The 20,477-nt window shown below is 45.7% G+C and overlaps 2 protein-coding genes across 6 annotated transcripts in view; both read left to right on the top strand.

Moving 5' to 3' along the window:
- Positions 1-12,961, top strand: part of CHD6 (chromodomain helicase DNA binding protein 6) — a 92,138-nt gene extending 79,177 nt beyond the window's left edge. The window contains exons 34-38 of the mRNA XM_067307933.1: positions 370-816; positions 1,744-1,935; positions 3,186-3,305; positions 4,677-4,781; positions 6,926-12,961. Of these exons, the coding sequence (XP_067164034.1) occupies positions 370-816; positions 1,744-1,935; positions 3,186-3,305; positions 4,677-4,781; positions 6,926-7,816 (1,755 nt within the window). The 3' untranslated portion in view covers positions 7,817-12,961. The remainder of the gene's footprint in view (positions 1-369; positions 817-1,743; positions 1,936-3,185; positions 3,306-4,676; positions 4,782-6,925) is intronic.
- Positions 12,962-16,955: 3,994 nt separating this feature from the next.
- The window catches only part of RBL1 (RB transcriptional corepressor like 1), a 29,470-nt gene continuing 25,948 nt past the window's right edge, over positions 16,956-20,477 (top strand). For 3 of the 5 annotated variants that reach the window (XM_013961556.2, XM_013961555.2, XM_013961558.2), the window contains exons 1-3: positions 17,883-18,146; positions 19,183-19,383; positions 20,346-20,410. In XM_013961556.2, coding sequence (XP_013817010.1) covers positions 17,899-18,146; positions 19,183-19,383; positions 20,346-20,410 — 514 coding nt within the window. In that variant the 5' untranslated portion in view covers positions 17,883-17,898. Of the gene's footprint in view, positions 17,094-17,882; positions 18,147-19,182; positions 19,384-20,345; positions 20,411-20,477 lie in introns of those variants that run through there. The other 2 variants (XM_067307985.1, XM_067307984.1) reach the window with 1 other exon arrangement.

Raw genomic sequence — 20,477 nt, 5'->3', positions numbered from 1 at the left:
AAATGGAGGGGTGCAGGCACTGTCTGGTGAGCAGCTCTCTCATCTTCTCTCACTGTTGGGCACGGCACAGAGCCAGAAGCTTCTGGCCTGGGACAGCTGGTCCCTCAGCAGCTAACAGAGCACCCTGGACTGTGGCACCATGGGAGATCAAAGTTTGTGTGAGGGTGTCACTACACCCATTCCCACACATAATGATGTGTGATGTGCTATGGGAAAAGGCATCCTTCCTTCAGGGCTCCTGCAGAGAAATGGAGGAGCCCGTCTGCTAGCCACACAAGCCCACTGCATCTACATGTTGGTTTCAAAAACTGTGGTCCCTTGGCAGTGCACGAGCAGCTGTAACCCTCTCTGTGGCTTTGATACACACAGGAAGGTTTTCTGGCCCCTGCCTTTGTGAAGGATGAACGGAAGCACAGAAGGCCGTATGAATTTGAGTTGGAGAGAGATGCCAAACAGAGGAGCTTGGAGCATTTAGCAGCAACCCATGCTCATCCACCCATTGTGCTGAATGGCTGGCGCGACTCAGCTGTGGACCTGTCCAGAGCCTCTGATGGGTCCCCAGGAAATTCCTCTCCTTTCCCCTTGAACACAAACATTCCCAAACTGGGGACTGTGAACACCCTCCAGGGTTCCCTGGGCATGGACTTGTCTGGCATCCTTCAGGCAGGATTAATCCATCCTGTCACTGGACAGATTGTCAATGGCAGCCTCCGAAGAGACGATGCTGCCATGAGGAGAAGACGGGGCAGAAGAAAAAATGTAGAAGGGATGGACCTCATCTTCTTGAAGGAGAGGCCTCTTCCAAGTAGGCTGCAGGTAGGTCGAGGCTCCCCCCTTTCACATGGTCCCAGTGGAGTCAGCACAGTTTGTCTCATGGTCCAGCTCTCCTCTGCTGGCATTTTAGCTCTGCTGCCCGTCACAATGCTGGGCAGACTGGGCCGCTTCTGGGATGGCTGGGCTTTTGCTGAAGCAGGCAGGAGCAGATATTACTCAAGGGAAGAAGTTCTTCCTCTGGCTTGCAGCACCCTGCCTGGAGTGCTGGGGTCCTGCTAAGCATTGTCAAAAGCAGGTATCCCAGCTGGGGGGTGTCTGAGATTAGAAAATGTGAGGAAAGTTCCTTGACTGCACTTAAGCTCTGGCCAAAAGCTTGCTGCATCCCCTCTCCTTCTACCCTGGGATCCACCCAAGGAAGGAAGGGTCACTGGGAGCAAGGCCAGACCCTTTAGACCATTTTTAGGAGCGATCTGGGGGATGTAGTAGTTCCTACCTGCCAGGGCAGGGTCAGACAGTTCCTGCAGAGCCCCTTGCAATGGCTTTGCACAGCGTGGTGTTTTCCAGCTAGCCAGGGAGGAGTTGTTGGCTGGGGACTGCCCCCTGTAAAGCGGCACGCAGCCCTTTCTTCAGGAAGATGGGAGGGGAGGCCTCTCTCTCCAGACACCAGGGGCCTGGGCTTTCGTTCCTGGGCAAATTGTTCCTCCTGGCAATTAGAGTGTTTTCCAGGTGAGGTGCAGAAGCATCTCGCAGCTCTCTCTGCCCTGCATGCCAGCAGCATTAGGGGGCTGAATGGAAGCATAGTGCATTGATGGGTGGTGATTTAAGGAGCAGTCGCTAGGAATATGTGGATTAAGAAGGTAACCTGTGTGATGCAGGGCAGATGACCTGCTTTGGAGCTCTGTTTATGTGGGTGTGAATGCTTCACTGCATGCTGCTGATGAGCTCTCCCTGTTCCTCCCTCCACGTCAGGATGTTCAAGAGGACCAGACACAGCCTCCCCAGAACAGTCCCCTCCCAGATGGGCCGGTTGCTGCTACCTCAACTCCACAGCCAGTCCCAGCTGCGGTCAGCCAAGCAGAGAAGGCTGTCCCGAATAAGAGTCTCCTAGACTGGCTCCGTCAGCAATCCGACTACACACTCGATGTTCCTGGTTTTGGCACAGTAAGGGTGGCCTTCAACAGCATGTGTGTGTGTGTGTGTGTGTGCATGTGTGTGTGTGTCTTCCTTGTGTGCTGTCCTTTGTGTTAGTTTTTCTCTGGTTGCTCTTGAGTTCAGGCTTTCCGTGAAATGGAAAATGCAGTGTCTTTCACTGTATTGTGGCTTGCAGCTTTCATCAGGGCTGTCACACTTTTGTGAGGTGAGCACAGTTTGCTGTACAGCAGTGAAAGACACTTGCTGAGCTGTGTGCTCCTGCCCAGAGGAGATGCCAAGCGCCTGTAGGTCTGTTCTCCAGCTGCAGCCCTGGGGATCCAGCTGCCCAGATGTGCACAATGAGTCCAATGTGTTCCTGAAGGGCCAGAGTTCAGGAGAAGCAGGAAGAAGTGAGCGGGGATGCTCAAAGCCTATGCATGTTGCTTCCTTCCAGTCGGGGTCACTGAAGCAGTGCTGTTGTATAAAATGAGGTTCTCTGTAGTAGGCTAGAAGCCCTGCAAGCCCCTGGCAAGCTTAGCCCTGCTCAGCCAAGCTACCTGCCCAGTGCCTCCAGAGCAGGGCTGGCCTACCCCAAAACACCAGGTCTCCTAGAGAGGAGCATTCCTTACCTTAAAAACTGAACTGAAGCTACTGTATTGCAGGCTGCTCCGGCTCCGGTCTCATGGTCCCGGGCTGTGTCAGAAAGCAGAGCAACAGCGAGTGGAGTGCAGAGTCTGTCCAGTTCTTCCTGCAGTCTCATAAACAACCACCTCTTGGTTTCCCAGGTTGATTTGCTCCTGAGCTTTCATCTTGTCTAGCCTATTAGGTCATTTGGTAGGCAGAATGCAGTGGGAAAAGCTGAAATAAAAGTAAAACAAAGCATGGATGAGCTGGAGAGAAACAGGTAGCTGTGACAGACTGATGGCACACACAGACCTCTTCTCTCTTTTGTAGTCATAGTTAGCACCTCCATTTACAGATGCATGTATATGAATTTGGAGCAGATTACAGTCTTAGGGTTGGAGGGGCATTAGATAGAGGTGGAGCAGTTAGTCTAAGTGTAAAACCACGTTTATACCTGTGGAAATCAATTGTGCTCATTTGGAGACTGGCTCTGGGACAGAGACCAGCTTGTGCTGCTCTGACTGCTCCTTCCCAGGTCTGCAGGGGACCCCTCTGTCACTTGGGACATCATCTGTGCCATTCTCCTGCAGGGTTTCTAGCCATCAAGTCTCATTAAGCCATCCTGTCTCATTAACATTGTCTTGTTTGCACTCCAGAATTTTTCAGACAAGCCCAAGCAGAGGAGGCAGCGCTGCAAGGACCCCACCAAATTGGACATTAGCTCACTCACAGGAGAGGAGCGGGTGCCTGTGGTACATAAGGGTACTGGACGGAGGGTAAGCAAAGGCATATTCTCTGTTCTGTCCTTGGTGTCTTGAAATGTTTAACAGATCCTGAGCTGGCCTGGGGGAAGATTTTAATCCAGAGAAGGATATGGATGTTCCAGACTTTTATCTGGAATATGCATTGATCTACACTATTCTGTGAAATGCTTGTGCTAGAGACAGAGACCTACCAACATAAGTGACTTTCTCTGTGAAGTAAGGAAAGACTGAGTGTTCACAGTTGCTGATGTACACAGGTCTCACAGCAGCAAAGCAATTCAACCTTTGGTTTTAAAGCCACCACTAGCATAGCCCTGGCTGTTGTTTCCTGGTCTAGATTTGATTGTTCCCTTTGAATTCACTGCAATATTCCACAAATTGTAATGTTTTGATGTGTTGCAAATGTCTTTGTTTTCTTCCTCCTTACAAGGTATAGGAACAGTATACCAATAAACCCTTCAGAGTGCAGTACATGCAGGAAATGGATAGGTTTAAAATGCTTTCTCTTGCTTACTGAAATATGCTTACTAAACAGCTAGAAACATTAGTCGTGGGCATGGATTTACCTCTCTGCAGCGTATCCTCTGGTGCATTGGTATTAACAATGAGCAGGGACATTTAGGGAAACTTTCCACCCAAATTCCATTCTAAAATACACCTAAGACTGCACAAGGCTAGAAGGTGATGTTAGAAGTAATCACCTCTAAAAACAAAGCTAAACAGTTAAATAGAAAGAGACTGGTTCAGCCACATCTGTGTTTCCCTATGCTACATGTATAACGGCTTTTGGAGACCTGTGTGAATTGATAGGTTCATCCAGTTCTGAGTATATCTTTTGTAAAAGTCCTATCCCCATCACTTGGTCCACTTGTTCGCAGGGAAAGCAAATATGGGAGATGGGACAGGCCACAGAGACTCCCTTTTCTCCCTGAACTGTATGACTGGAAGCAGCAGTTGTATAGAGTCTTGCAAAGATGCGTAGCGAAGGAGGTGTCTCTGCCCCAGAAAACTTGCAGCCCAAAATGACAAGCTAGGGGAAGTGCTGTCACCCTGTTCACAGCATGGGGAGAGTGACTGGTCCACAGCCACTAGCAGAGAAACCTTGGACTCAGCTCCTAACTGAATCTTAAGTCAGCGTCTCGGCCTCAGGACTGTCCTTCCTCTCTGATTAAGCAGAAACAGGATGGACTCTCTGTCTCTGTGGCTGCCACCTGAAATCTGTGTGCAAGACTTGGCTTGCTGAGGTGCATAGCAACAATCCCCTTCCGCAGGGTGGCAGCTGCTCCTAAACTATGTGTGTGCCTAGATGTGTAATCATATTTCTTGTGTTATTTTGCATAACTCTTTCTGCAATAGAGGTCATCCTTCTACTGTGTTTTATAGTTAGGGGGAGCCATGGCACCAGCATTGAAGGATTTGCCAAGGTGGCTTGATGCAAACTTGGAGTATGCTGTTGCAGCTGACTGGGCTGACATTGTTAAGCTTTCAGTAAGTTAGAGCTTTTGGAGAAATCTGTATCATGTCATCTTTTCTTTCTCCTCCCCATCCCCACAACCTTTCTCCAGTGAGTATTCTTGAGTTGGAAGGAAGGACTTCAGTTGTGCGTGTGGGAGGGAATATCAGCAGGTCTGACCACACTTGGTGCGGTTGAGCGGCAGACAGGAAGGTTCAGAGCATGCTGCAAGTCAGCGGAGTGGACAGGGGAAGGAGAGAAGGTGTTCAGTGTCCTGTGAACGGGGTACAGCAATTCAGGGTGAATATCCAGAAAGCCTTCCTAGCAATAAGACCTAGAAGTCTTGGGATATTTAGAAACAGATGGGGCAACAGAAATGTACTAAAAGTAGTAATCCAGCTTAGGCCCTGGATGGAAGCTAGGGCAAGGAGCAGACAAAACGTGTTACCATGGGTCAAATTTTCAAAAGTACCTTCAGCCAAGCCTCCTGCAAACTCTGTGGGTGCAACCCTGGGCCTGCCAACAGCCATGTAGGTCACAAGGCCTGAAGACTCAAACACAGCTAGGAAAAGGGGCAGAAGACAGCAAGGCTTACTTCAGACTTGCCCCCCTGGGTTTGGTTTTCCTGTTTGATATGCAAGTCCCTGTCTCAGTGAATGGAAGAATCCACAGAAAAGCACTTTTCCCTGTGGCACACTGGGACTGCTATTTCCAGGCTTGTCCTTTTGGCCCCTCTCTCCTGCTCCTTGTTTTTTGTGGCTGTGGTACTTTGTGTGATGCCCTTGGGCTGGAGGAGGAAACAATTGGCTTAGACGTTTGTACTGCTCTTAAATTGGCTCTTAATTAGTGCTGGAAATTGGCATGGCCTGTCCCTCTCCCTCAGGAACCAGAGCTCTACATCCAGGCTGGCACCAGCCCCCCATCTAGGCAGCCGGCACCCAGTGCAAGCTGGCTGGCCTTCATTAGCTTCATTTTCAGTGGGCAGTTTCAGCGTGTGCCCACGCTTTGCTCGTTGCAATACCTGCGTGCCTGGCCACAGGTGCCTTCACCCACTCACACTTACTAGCCCAGCAGCTGCATGCCTGTTAGCATTTGCACCCTTGAGCCCCATCGATACTTTGCTTCTTGCAAATGCACATCAGTCATTCTACCACGTGCGTGCCGAAAGGTGTCTCACTGCTTGGGGGGCTTGAAAAGCGTGAGCGTGGGCTAGTTTGCGCCTGCAGAGCCTAGGCATAGTCATAGTCCTGTGTGGTTTTTCACATGTACCAGTGGAGACAGAGTGGAAAATTCTGGCTCTTTGGGCAGTAGTCGTGCTGTGCAAACTTGCAGAATCATTTGATTCAACTTTCCGCACTTCAAGTGTCAGTGTGGAATACTTTTCATATACAGGTCTATTATTTAAACTAGCTGTTACTCAAATCTGTTATTTGAAACTGTTCAAAGACTGGCTGTCTTTGAACCTCAAGGAAGGCATAAAAGGAACGTTTAAACGTTTGTGATGAGAACACTGAAAAACGGAGTTTTAAACTGCACTGTGAATCTCCCCATATTGTTTTATGTAACAAGATAGTCTCACCAAGTTGTGTTCATTTGGTTTCAGTCCCATATCTGAGTGTTCAGAAGTATCTTACTGGCAACTCAGTGGAGCTCTAACTGTGACTTCCACAAAATAGCATGCATACTGTTTGCATGTCATTTCATGCAGCTTTGCTGTTGTGCAGAGCATTGAAAATTTGGTCCTTAGCATTTAAAAAGACATGTTTTTTCACTGTTGCTGAAGCCAAAATTGATGCTAGGATGGGAACAAATTTGGAGTCTCTGACACAGTGTTTCTTGTGTTTTGAAAGATGTCAGTCTTCAGCAACAGCTGATGCTGAAGGTTCAGGAAAAAGCTGAAAGGCTGCTGTCTATGCTGGGTAAAAAAGTGCTTCCGCATTTCTTCCGTACACACTTTGACACTGCAGCATCATGCCAGGGTACAGTGGGCGTTTTGCATTTGGCAGCATCCTGTGGGGGAAGTTCTGTATACCTCACAAATTCCATACCCAGAATCATGCAGGCAAATATTTCTGTGCTGACACCATCTGGGATGCAGATGTAAGAACAGAAAAGCCAGATTTTATTTGATGCAATAATAACTGTTAGGCATCTTCTCTTGTGTGTGTTTCATTTTCAGGGATACTTACCAGAAAGTAAATTCAATCGTATCCTAACAGAGCCTGTGCTCCGAGACGCAGGGCCTCGCCGGAGGGGAAGAAGGCCCAGAAGTGAACTCATTAAAGCCCCAGGTGTTGTAGCAGATTCTTCTTCTGGAATGGGACCATTATTCATGAATGGACTAATTGCTGGAATGGATCTAGTAGGACTTCAGAACATGAGAAACATGCAAGGTATCCCTTTGACGGGGCTGGTTGGGTTTCCTGCTGGATTTGCAGCAGTGCCCGCTGGTGAGGATGTGAAAAGCACCCTGAGTATGTTGCCTATGATGCTGCCAGGCATGGCTACTGTACCACAGATGTTTGGTGTTGGAGGACTTCTCAACCCACCGATGACAACTACTTGTACTGCAACTGCTCCAACTTCATTAACAAGCACAACTAAAAGTGGTACATCAAATACAGAAAAAGCTACTGAGGATAAACAGAGTAGCCAGGATGTGAAAAAAGAAACTCTCTCTGAAGATAAGCCTGGTCCTAGTTCATTTTCTAATCAGACAGAATCTGCAATAACTACCAGTAGTCCTGTAGCTTTTAACCCGTTTCTTATCCCAGGAATGTCACCTGGACTGATCTATCCATCAATGTTTCTTTCCCCCGGCATTGGCATGGCGTTGCCAGGCATACAGCAAACCAGACATTCTGAGGCAGCAAACCTAGAAAGCCAGAAGCGTAAGAGAAAGAAAGCTAAAGGGGAATCAGCAAATCCAGAACCAGAAACTGTCTTGCTGTCTGAAAAGGAAGCTGCAAACAGTCAAAACTGTACAGAGCAAATACCACCTTTGTCAACAGAGAAAGAGAAGGATGTACCAGCAGAGGAGGAGTTAAAAGAAGTTAATGATATCAATTAGAACTTTTGTTTCATTGAAAAGATTGTGGCTTGTAAGGTTCTTATCCCATAACTATTTGTTACTTACCCTCCCGCCCCCACTTCACCTTCATAAACCTGTGTTTCCATGAGTAATATTATCTACCTAATTCCCTGTAAGAAAACTATGGTGACATATTATATGTTAATAGTTGCAGGGTCTTGCCACTTTATTAGATAAACAGTGTTGTCTAGCTAGTATGGGAGGCACAGAATTCGCGTTCTGTTATCCGGTTGTTCATCCCAGCCAACAATAGCAAATCCAGTACCTGGTCACCCCCAAAATTGCTCACTTATGTGAGAAGAAAAAGAAGCAAAAACAGAGCAAAAGAAAAGTCTTTACCTCTTGATCTAAATGCAGACAAGGGTATTTCTTTCTACAGTGACACTGAATGAAAAAGCCTGTATTTGGGGGTAAAAAGCACAGCTATAGTAAGTGCTAATGTGTATTTTTGATTTAAAGTATTTCCCTATTTTATCATGGTTACTAGAATAGTAGTATAGACAGAAGTATATAATTAATGATTGAAAATGCATATATTCATTTCTTTGAAACAAAAAGGCATAACTGGTAGTGATATAATTTCTTTACCACCCCCACCTCAAACTTTTGGAGACAAACTACGGTGAGTGAAAATATTATGTAGACATTATTTTGTATTTTTTAAAACCAAAGTTTGGTTTTATGTTAAGTGGGGTTTTAGTTGCCCTTTCCTTGATAGTTACAAGAACTTTTCAGCCTGAGCTGAAAATGTTTTGCACATCTTGCATGACTTTTATTGGGATTACTGTACCTATAGCTACCAGTTTCTTCATCATTCTGCTAGTATTCAGTTCTCATCTATGGCGTTAGTTCTCATCTATGGCATTAGAAGTGCTGTAAAGTTACTTTTTCCAGCCATGAACAGGCCACACTGATTTTAATGCTCATATGAACACTGAGGCTTTTTGAGTTTTTATACTTAACAATCCTTACCCCAGAAGCAACGTCCTTTCAGAAGACAAGGAAAAAGCTGTAGGCCAGCTTTACTATTTGGAGAGTCCTTTAAGAAGGACTGTTGAGATTTTCAAAGCTTGAGTTTATTCTTCTTTTCTAGTGTTAGACTGTGAAGAGATCACCTTTGCTTCTTCTTTCCATTCCTCTCTGGTCTATTTGCTGTTGAGCAGTATTTCCAAGTACCCCTACTGGCGAATCATTTTGATGTATGCATTTTAAATGGACAGGTCTTCGATGCAAACAGTCCCCCCGAAACTCTGTGTATTGAGACACCTCCACAGGCAACTCTCTTATTTCTTCTTCCCCTCACTCCTCGTTTAATCTTTCTTTCACTTGGGCTTGTTCTTATTTGCAGCTCATGGTTTGAGACTTGAAATAAACACACAGCGGTGCAGCAATGAAATGGCAGGCTGCTGAGGGAGTCGGAAGTGTGCTAGCAATCAGTTTCACATTTGGTTGTCACAATTTACTGTATTTTTTACTTATTTTCTGTTACAGTTTTGCTAATTTATCAGATGGTCCAAATGTTTTGACATAACTATTTCAGTTTGCATTATTTATTTATGATGCTTTTTGTCATTGTCTTTTATACATTTGGGATTATAAATTATGTACATGTTAAAATTAGCATCTCAAAGAAGTCTGTTACCCATGATCTGTTACCCAAGCATTTGAGGTTATATTTTCATGGAATTTATTCCCAGTTTTCTGGATTGGATTTTTTTTTTTTTTTTAAGTATGTAACCAATCATAATGCACCTCCCCCGGTAATTAAATGTGTTCTATTTAATAACATCCTTGTAGCATAGATACTGTATCACTGTCGACAGATTTCTTAGAAATGCTGCTATCTCTATTTAACTAACATTTTGTTCAGTTTTGCCTCCAGTGGAAGCAGAAAGGGTTTTTTCAGCTGTTAAATCCAAAATCAATATAATTTATTTATGTAAAAAAAAAAAAAATCACATGATTGATATATTTTTGAACCTTTTAAGTACTAACTTTCTTTTTATTCAGTAGAAGAACATGTACTTGCCCTAAATCCTTAAAATACAAATGCTATAAAACTTCATATATCTTCAAAGCCTTACTGTGAATGGATATAGAAATCTCTTCAGAGTCCATTTCTTGTATGGGATGGTTTTTCCAGGGTTACACTCATATAAGGAACAGGGTTTAAAGTGAAATTTATTTAATTAGCTAGCATGCTCTATACCTTGTTCTTACTTATCAGACATGTATGTTAAGTCTCTGGGTGTTTAGGCTTCTCTTTGACTGCTATTTTGTGACCCTTTTGCAATCTGATATACTCTGTGGATTATTTAGACTGTAAGGCATAAGTGGCTTCTTATTATTTTCCATCGTATCCAAAACAAATGCCAAATTTTCACCCGTTTTCATGGATACTCACACAAACATACATTCTTCACCAAATGTGCTAACAAAATAAACTGTCTGTGCTCTTGAACATGGATAAAAAGAAAAGGATTTAAAAGTCAGATTTTTATTTTTTTAATTTAGTGACTAGATGATGCTTATCTTTCAAACTTGGCAGAGCCTTGCTACAGATGTATATAATTTTTTTCAGCAAATATATGTGAATGTTTAATTCACCTGACTCAGTGAAAAACGTTACTTGCCTTTTTCTCAGCATGAATGCTATCAAAAGCTGTTGAATACAGCGTACTTTTCCTTCTTTAGGGTTGCTCATCATGCACCAAGAGCTGTGTGTTATTTACTCTGGGGGATGACTAATCACAGCAGATTCACTAGCTTTTCCTGCACCTGCAGGAGGTTACCAGGCTAAAACTAAGCAAAACCAGATGCATCCATCAGCTCTTGCTGCCTTTCCTGTAACGTTATGTAGGTTAACTCGCCGTGCTGCTCGAATTAACTAGTGCACTGGAGCAGCCCAAGCTCCGTGGTCAGTTTAAGTGCGTGACGGTGCACAGGGGCTGTCTGTGACCCTCTTCACCCAGACGGTCGGGAAAAGCTTAGAAACTAGTTATGAAATCTCCCGGTACCAATCATGCTCCTTTGCACTTCCGCAGCACCTTTCGGCAGAAGGGGAGCAGGGTGTTTGGTTTCTCTTACTGGGATATTAAGTGTCTCCATTCCAGCCTTGTAAAATGCTAATAGGTGCCAAATAAATGCTTGTAATAAATCTCAATCTAAGGATCTCATGCTTTAGAAAAGTAGGTATTAATTCAATTTTTTAGATGAATAAGTAGATGCACAGAAAAAGCTAAATTATTTCTTTACGGTCAAAGAAAACTTAGATGGCATGGAGCAAACCAAGATTTTTTGCTTGCTCCCTCTGCCCTTGCATAAACACCTTTTCCTTACATTGTGTTGATGTGTTTATGGGTGGGAGGGATAGGAAAGCACTGGGCATAAATAGCACCGAAGTGTTAAAGCATCAAGTGTTGCTTGAACAGGGGCAGAGGAGAAAAAATGACCCTGTGAATTCTGAATTTCCTGTTGCCACATCTCCCTTTAAGTTATGGCTTTGCATGCTGTAGCCTTCCATTATCTTCCTCTTTTATGCAGAATACTTGCTTGAAGCAGCTACAGAAATCAGGTAGTCCCTTGATATATGAAGAATCACGTGTGCTGGAATTTATACTCTCCATGATTCCCCCCTCCACTTTAAAGCTGGTGGCAGCTATAATGTGCTCTGTCTCATCAGATTAGGTTGTTATTTACCTTCTGGTAAGTTATTAATATATGCAGTTCTGAAAGACTGGGCATTGACATGCACGGCTCTCTCTTTGGATTCATTTTGCAAGATATAGGTATTGCTTTCTGAAATGGTGCAGATTCCAGAGCATGAGGGGAGTAAAATGCCCTGCAGATGCTCATCTCTGCTTTTTTATCCCTACATGATTTTTTATCTGATAGGACACAGACTAGATAAGTATCATCTCACATTTATGCAGTATCTTTCATACTGTTTACAGCCCCAAGAAGTTTGTTAGCGATTTCCCTCAGCATTGAACTATAACTGGGTAAATGTTACCTACCTTGAGGGCAGACATTGTAGCTCTGATATTCTGAAAAAGATATGCACAAAAATTTTGGTCCAACTCAGAGTGCAGTGAACAGAGTACAGTTCCTGAAATCAATTTGGGTTTGTGTCAGAAGAAAACTTGAATTCTTCAGTGCATGTATATTTTCCACCTCATCAGGAACTACATCTGGTCAACTCCAATGCTATGCAACATGGGCTGAATCAAGAAAGATCCCATTAATAGCCATCTTACATTTATTGTTTACAACTTTAAAACACTATTTTGTGCTTTACAAAACAAGTAAAACAAAGGAAATCGCTGGCTTCTTTGCACCTTGTGTGTCAGTGCACAACGGACACACAACCACAGTCTGGTAAGAAGGACAGAAATGAGCACGGGGCAGGGAATTCAGGGCCACCAGTGCTGCAAGGAAAGGATTGCTCCTCACATCCTCGTGACCTGACGGCAGCAGATGGAGCAGTGGCTCTGAGAAGTGGATAGCAACTCTGGAAAATCAGTGGTAAGAGAAAGCCACTCTATCACCTCTTTCCCTTCCTGTGCTGTCCACATAACGCCCTTGACAGACCGAGTAGCTGGCCCAGGAGCCAGTGGGGCATCATCCTCAGCTTCTCGCTGTGTGAATTTGGGGAGCTTGCAATTGCACTGCATGCCCAAGGGTGGCTCAGGACCATCAGTGTGGTGCTAAGTGGCCATTAATAACTGGAGAATCCAGCGCTCGGCTCAAAAGGCATAAAAAACTCAAGAACTCCAGTCCAGTAAAAAAACAGTTCCATTTCCCTGTCTCAATAGAGTTTGCAATCTAATTTGAGTTTAACAAAAGGAGACTGCAATTGCTCAGTTTGGCGCATTTAACTGGCCTCTATTTGTCAATGGTCTGGATAAGTGTGATATGTTATTGATTTAGCTTGGAATTCAAAGTTCCAATAACTAGCCTAGGTGAAGCTATCAGTTCATACGAGAATAGCACCATCCTTCGGGGGATTTTCAAGGAATAGCACCAGGCTGTGTTGCAAGAGCAATCGAGAGGAACGGGAGTCTGCAGCACATGCACCGCAAAGTGTCTTGTCATCTCTCTTGGCTCCTGCGAAGCATTTGACTGGTATGTTTTTCATCTGACAGGTATTTTGGATATGTTGTAGCAAAAAGAGACATTTTACAGGAATAGCCTGTACCATTTAGAAAGACAAAATAAATTTTAAAAGCAAAAGCCCCGCAGTGACTGACTTTCTTTTTCTTTTTTTTTTTTTTAGAAAAAGCACACAGATTTCTAATACATGAACAGATGCATATCAAACAAAAGCTCAGGTCACTTCACAGAAGGCACTTCCTTCTGCTGCTTTGTCCCTGGAGGAATCGGTACGACTGTAGGATTTTGATGTAATCTATCAGTGAGTAAATGCCCTTCTCATTTTTTTCCACAGCATTCAGTTTTTCTTTCTCTAAGAGCAAATCTTCTTGTAAACACATTTAGGTGCTTGGATTAAAGCTAGTATTTAGGTTAAGTAACAGTTTCAAAGGCCTCCAGGTTGAACTGATTTTCAGTGAGAAACAGGCTCCACTACCACGTAGCTCCTTTTCACCCAAAGTACCGACAAACAGATTTAGGGAAGTAAAGACTCCAAGTCTTGCGTGGGAACAATCTATGTGGCAACTGCAAACACAGTTACTGCGTTGCAGGTTGTGTGTAATTCCTGCTGGTGGGCCTTCTCATAAAATGGTCCCTGGGCCCCTGGACTTTGCAAATGAACATTTTAATAGAAACTAAAATCAGCACCTGTTTAAATTGTACCACCATAAATTAGGGCAGGTCAGAAGCTGCTGCGTGAGCTTCCTTGCAGGGGTTCGGTGAGGCCATTGAGTGCTCCCGAGGCTGCTCCTGAGCAGGTATGTCACCAGTTATTGCTGAAGAGTGTGGCAGGCACTCTTAACATGATGCTGAAGCTCTTCTGCTGGGCCTGACTTGGTCAGGCTGGTAACCTGCTCTAGGGGTGCTGTGGCTCCAGAGGTGCCCTACTCTACCACATGAAGATGTAATTTTTGCACTGGACCATTTAATGTTAAAAACATGAGTAGCCTTGAAGCAAAGGCTTGAAAGCCAGGTTTCCTCCCTCCATCTCAAATGGGTATTTTAGCCCCCAGCTAAAAAGTCAGGCTCACTCCATGCTCTCTCTGTCCAATGATCTTTCGCCACCTTATACGAGGCAGAATACCTGTAACTGGAGCCTTTGGGTCAGAGGGTTATAAATGCAGTACTTACACTGCTAATGGCATGCAAAACCCTTCAACAGGGTACAGGTGTGCTGTGCAGCAGCCGCTCTTAACGCCACCCGGTACGGGGACTGCTGCTGCCCGCCACAAGGCAGCTGTGAGGCAGCACGGCGCTTGAAAGCCTGTATCAGCATAATATATTCCCAGCAAATATTTGGAGTGCTCTAAAGTACCTCAGCCATTAGTGCTATTTTAATACCAACAGACTGTGACTAATTAAGCCAAATTGGCAATTTTGTTATGCCTCTGAATTTCCACTTGAACTAAATTAAAGTGAATTGATTCTATGACAAATTTGATTAGAACTCTGATCTTCAACATCTTAAATTTAATATGCACTTAGATCCACTGATCCAGCAAAGTATTTGAGTACATGCTTAACTTTAAACATGTGAATAATCCCACGAATGGAGTAACTTTCAAAAACATGTTTATGGCACCACAGAATAGGGGCTGAACACTTTATGAAGTAGGTAACTTGTGGTCAGTTAAGCAAGGGGAAACTGGAATTACCTGAATAGTTTCCCAATTTATATCTCTACTGATGGGCCAAATTCCACATAGCCAGTTGATGCACTCATTATACTTGTAAAAGCAACTGAACTTAATTGGATATACCATAAATACTTGTACTGCAGTACTTTGAATTGTCAACATTGACATGTCTGGATGCAGAACATCCCTACTGGATTTATTTATCTGATCATGGTTTTGTTTCTGTGCCTGCAGCTGTCTCTTACTCACAGTTCTCAGCATCTCTCCGTCTCTGTCTTGTAAGCCCAAAATCCAGCTTCAAACGTCACCAGTCCTCCAAACCCCCCTCCACTGCACAGGCAGAACCTGCTCGGCCATGCTGGGGCAGTCTGCGCCCGGCCGCGCTCTTTAGAGCGGCGAGAGCCCACCAAGCTCATTCCACGCTCTGCCTCGGCCCCCTTCGCCCAGCCGGGTCTCTCCCGACGCAGCAACAGGAGGGCTGCTGGGAAGAGAGGCTGGAGCTGCTATGGCTTAAAATTAACCTAACGTGTTTAAATCACTTTTAAGGAAGCTTTCAATGGGAAAAGCTGTCCAAACCCTGAGACTTTTCTAACCTTCTTTTCTAGTCTTCTTTCCTCTAATCTCCCTAGGAGCACCACCCCCTCTCATTGGAAAGTTAGTGCAGACTCTTCTGCCTCAAACTCTTGCGCTGTTCGCAGCACGGCAAGAGCCGTGACCATGAAACGACAGCATTTTCCTGCTTTCTCAAACAGCAGCTTGGGCACAAAGTCTGTGGCTTTCTTACTGGGCAGAGAGTCAACAGTAATAGAGTGACTCCCCCGTCCTGGTATGGATGCCTGTCATGACCAGCTAACTGCTTAGTTTCAACCAACAATAATGCATAAATATACTTGTTATTTTAGTTCTTTCAAAATTCTTCATCATTCTCCACAGCGGTGATATTACCAGTTTAAACCCGAGGGAAGGGTATACAAACGAGGATGCTGCTCAGTTCTTTCAAATGGTTCATTTCACGTCGCAGTGAAGGTGGTAGCAGAAAATATCACCGGAGTTTAACCAGGTGACAAGTAGAAGACAAAGATCTGTAGTATCACAGTTAGCCCATGATCTTTGCCACTGGAAAACAAAGGGCGTTAAAGAGAGGGACTGAATCTGCCTGCAGCCAGCCAGAGAGCCAGGAACAGCAGCTTCTCTGCACAACAGTGTCACGCTGAGACCAGGTGTTAATGAAGAAGAAAGGAGTCTTCCTCTTTGGACCAAACTTGCCAGTGTTTTGTGCTTCCACTTCAATGGAGAAAGTCTCAGCACAACACTGGAGCCAAGCAAAACAACAGGGGAAACTCGCACCCACCTTTGGGGATGGCTACAAAGCTGCTCTGACCTTTACTGAGGACACCTGCGTGTGTGAGGGCGCAGGCGTGCGGGAGGGAGAGGGGGGCCCGTCCCTTGCGGCGGTGCTGCGGCAGAGCACGGCGCCGGCAGGGCCCACGCGGCCCCTTGCTCCCCGCCGCAGCCCTCCCTGCGCGACCCCCTCTGCCTTCACTCCTTCCAGCTGTGTTGCTGCGTGCTTCCTAGGAAGCCCCCCAGCTTGAGGCATGTCGCCTGGCACCCGTTCATACCTCGGTGTTTGGAAAAATTTTTTTAAATCGTCACTGTTTCTTTATAGTCTGGTCTTTATAGCTGGTCTTTATAGTTGGCCCGCTTAAAAATAGGAAAAACAGCCACCTAGGAGCGCAGCCACGGCAGTACTGGGAAATAAGGCGATCTAGCCAGCTTTACACGGGAGCGTTATTACCAGCGTCACCTACTTCCCGCCGTCGCGGGCACCGCGGTGCGCTGCACACCTGCGTCCCGCGCACCTGTGCGGCGCGGCCCTAGCACACGGGGGGCGCGGGCGCCCGTGGAGGCCCGGCGCGTGTGCGCACACTCCCGCGCGTGTGGCCCCGTCGGCTGTGCGCGGCCCCGCGCGCGTGCGGACGGGCTTGCGCGGGCCCGCACCGGAGCCCGGGGTGTGGCTGCGCGCACGCCGGGCGGTCACACACCGCGCGTGTGCAGGTGCGTGTGTCCGCCGCGGGGCGGGGAGAGCCGCCGGGAGGGCTCGTGGACCGTTAGGGCGCCCGCAGCGCCGGGCGCCGTCGGCCGGTCAGGGCCGGGCCGGGCCGGGCCGGGCCGGGCCTGAGGCGCCGCCGGGCCGCGCCGGGATCCCTCCGCCCGTTCCCGCCAAAAGAGGGCAGGGCGCGGCGGAAGGAGCCGGCCGCTTCCGGGTGAGGCGGCCTTGGCGCGCGGCGCTGCGGGAGCGGAGCCGCGGGGCGGCCGCGCCGGGCGCCGCCATGTCCCGCGCGGAGCCGCCGCCCGCCGAGCCCGGCGCCGCCGTCGAGCGCCTCTGCCAGGAGCTCAACCTGGACGCGGCCAGCGCCGCCGAGGCGCTGCGCGACTTCACGGCGCTGCGCGGCACTTACAGCCTGGAGGTGAGGGCGGCGGGGCCGGGGCCGGGGCTGAGCCGGCCCCGCCCGCGGGTCGGGCCGCGCCGCCTGTCAGCGGTGCCGCGGAGACGCTGCGGGTCGCCGGGGCGGCGTTTCGCGCGCTCGTTCCTGCCCGCGGCCGCGGGGCGCCCGGGGACGCCGCGACCGGGCGGGGCGGGGCGGCGGCTCGGGCCGGGGCCGCTGTCAGGCGCGGGGGCTCGGGCGGCCTGTCCGCTCCGGGAGGAGCGGTTCGGTAGCGCCTGCTGCTGCCGCTCGGCGTTGTTCTCCGCTCCGAGCAGCGGCGTCAGGGAGAGCTCGCCAAGTAACGCATGAAACATTCGCCCGCCCGCAAAAAGCCGCTCCTGTTAGGAGCTGATAGTGTCGTAGTTGGGAATACGGCTAGGCGCTGAAACAGCCCTTTAAATTTAGGTGGCAAGTATGCGACTTCATTTCATAGTCCCTCTTCAGTGGGAAAGTTTATTACAAAACCTTCTTTTTGCGAGCTCTTTTGTTTTACTTTACTTTTCCTTTTCAGCCACATTGGCACGTGCTTATTGTAATCTTCAATTAGAAAACACATCTGGAAGAGTCTAAAAGATGTCAGCTGTTGCATTAGACTCTGTGGCCAAATTATACTATGTGCTTTTTAAAAAAACCAAAAACGTTCTCTGTCCTCTCTCTATTATTGCAGGTTGATTGAAAAAAACAGAACAGTAAACTATTTGTGTGTGTGTGTGTGTGTATATATAGATATATATTTTTATATAAGTTCAGCAAAATGTGTGGAGAAGAAAGCCCACAAACTCCCAAAATGCTGGTTCTTAGTATTGTCACGGAGGTTTTTGGAGGCTCGATAAAGCTGAGGTATAAACTGAGCACGGGCTTTCCTGGCTCAGCAGTCTGGTGCTTTCCTGTGGTTTGGCAGGGAGAAGTTGTGCATTGGCTGGCGTGTGCTCTGTACGTGGCGTGCCGTAAGAGTGTCATTCCTACCGTCGGAAGCGGCCTTATGGAAGGAAACTGCGTCTCGCTGACCAGGATACTACGTTCCGCCAAATTAAGGTTAACTTTTTCAAGTTGTTGTTAATTAGTGTAGAAGTCCTGGACTCTGACTATTCTAGTATATAATGCAGTAATTTATTATTCTATTAAAGCATACTTACTAATTTAGTTACCTAGGCTTTTTTTTTTTTTAATGGCTCCAAGCACTGCAAAACTGCTTGTCCCAAGGTAATATTATAAAAACAATAAATCCTCTTTTGTTACAAATGGAAATAAGATGCAAATATGTAATTTTTTCCCCCTCAAGTTCAACTTCAATCCTTTGAAAAACCACCCACATCAGACTAGCAATTGTTCCACCCACAGAGTTCTTTTTTTTTCTTTTTGTAGTTAATTGAAACACAATTGAGACATTTAAATGTTTCATTAGTAATCCAGATAAAACTCGCGTTTGACGCAGGCTGTAGGCCAAATTGCCAGATTTCATCTTGACTGCTATGTTGTATGGCATTTTTGGGAACACAGAGCTATGCAATTACATAAATATTTATGTGCTTTAAGGGTTTTCCAGGAAATAGCTCTACTTGGAGATGTTGCCGCTATAATTCTAACCAATGATATAACCCAAAATATTTCATATTCCATTTAAAGAACTATTTTCACCTGGACTGCCAGAGGGGTATTTGCCACTTTAATTACACCTACAGTTAAAGGTTTTGTCTAGGTAACTTTGATAGGCGTGGACTCATGTTTTTGTTGCCTCCCCTCTGTCCCCCTTAAGAGACAAGTAGCTGTGCGCACTCTTTCTGTCTTTAACCCTCCTCTTACCAACACAGCTATGCTGGCAGTCTTTGAATGCAAGTAAGCGTTTCCATGTCTGTGGCTTAAAGAGAGTCAAGAAGAAAAACCTGAATAACACAGAGGCTTCCGATGTGTACAGTTTGGCAGTGTATCAAAATAAATGTTAAACCTATATATTAATCAAACTAGTTGCCAAGGATTAAATATGTTACATTTTGTCTTTGTCAGAAATTCATAAAATAAATAAATTTAGTTAAAGCTCAAAATAAAATAGATTTTTCTTTTTTCTTTTAAGTTTAATTCAGTTTTTCAGCAAAATGAAAAAGTGGATGGACATGTCAAATCTACCACAGGAATTCCGAGAGCGAGTGGAGAGGCTGGAGAGAAATTTTGAAGTGTCAACTGTGATTTTCAAAAAGTTTGAACCAATATTTTTGGATATATTTCAAAACCCTTATGAAGAAACTTCTAAACCACAAAGAAGCAGGAAACAGAGGTATTTGTGAGGTTTAGTGTGACTTTTCCCTGAAAAGGGCTATATACAATAGAGCTTTATGAAAATTAAGATCATGATTTGTGCTTTGAAACGTAAGGGAAAGTTCTGAAGTGCTAGGGCCACTTTGCTTTGTGGCCTTGACTCTGAAATGCAATAAATAAAGAAGGACCCCCAATCTTGCTGGAGTAGGGCTGATACGAGCTGAGCTCTGCATCTGTTCGTTTTTCTTGCAATTCACTCTAAGATTCAGATATTGGCCCTTAATGAAGATGTCTCTGTGTGGTGGGAAGAGCTACAGTGACATAGATTAACTTCCGCAAATACAGCAAGAGCAATACTTAGGATGTTCAGCAGAAATAACTAAAGTGACACAGGGATATTTTGTCTTGGCAAAGTACCTCCTCAGGTTGTTGATGTCCTGAAATAATCCATCTATACAAACTTAGCTGCCTGTGCTGGATGGGAAAGCACTTCCAGTTCTGTGGTTTTGAATGATCTCTACTCCAAACATTACTCAGGAGAAGAAGCTGTAATACCAGTAATAGTTGCATATGTTGCAGGAATGACTGATGCTTTGGTAAAATATTTAGGAAAAATCTGTTGTAATTTATGTAACCCTTGGCATCTCACTGTTTACAACTCCAGGTGAATTTTTTTACAGTTGTGACACCAGAAAAATAGTATGTCCAAGACTCACAGACCAAAGGCAGCTGTTTGCTCAAAGAAAGGGTGAAAAGTTCAATGATGATGTACTAAGCGCTCTGTAGACCTAGATAGGAGGAGTATTAATTACTGAAAATTAAAATAAGCACATATGGCTTCCTTAGTGTGAAATAAAGTTGGACAATGGCTCTGACTCCTATTTTGAACAAGGAAACAATATGAAACTCATACTGTAAAAACAAGTTTCAGCTTCTTGGAACTGAAGACTGACTTCTTTTTTTCCTCCCCCTCCTTGATAGACGAGTACCGTGCAGTGTTAAAGATCTCTTCAATTTCTGCTGGACTCTCTTTGTATACACTAAGGGTAGGCTTGCTTTTCTATCTGCATGTTTTGTATATGTTTTGAGTTATTAACTCTTTTATGTTGTTTG

This window comes from Apteryx mantelli, chromosome 18, assembly GCF_036417845.1.
Source record: "Apteryx mantelli isolate bAptMan1 chromosome 18, bAptMan1.hap1, whole genome shotgun sequence".
NCBI classification, from domain to species: domain Eukaryota; kingdom Metazoa; phylum Chordata; class Aves; order Apterygiformes; family Apterygidae; genus Apteryx; species Apteryx mantelli.
The sequence above is the reverse complement of the archived record's forward strand: the minus strand, read 5'-3'. Positions and strand labels throughout refer to the sequence as shown.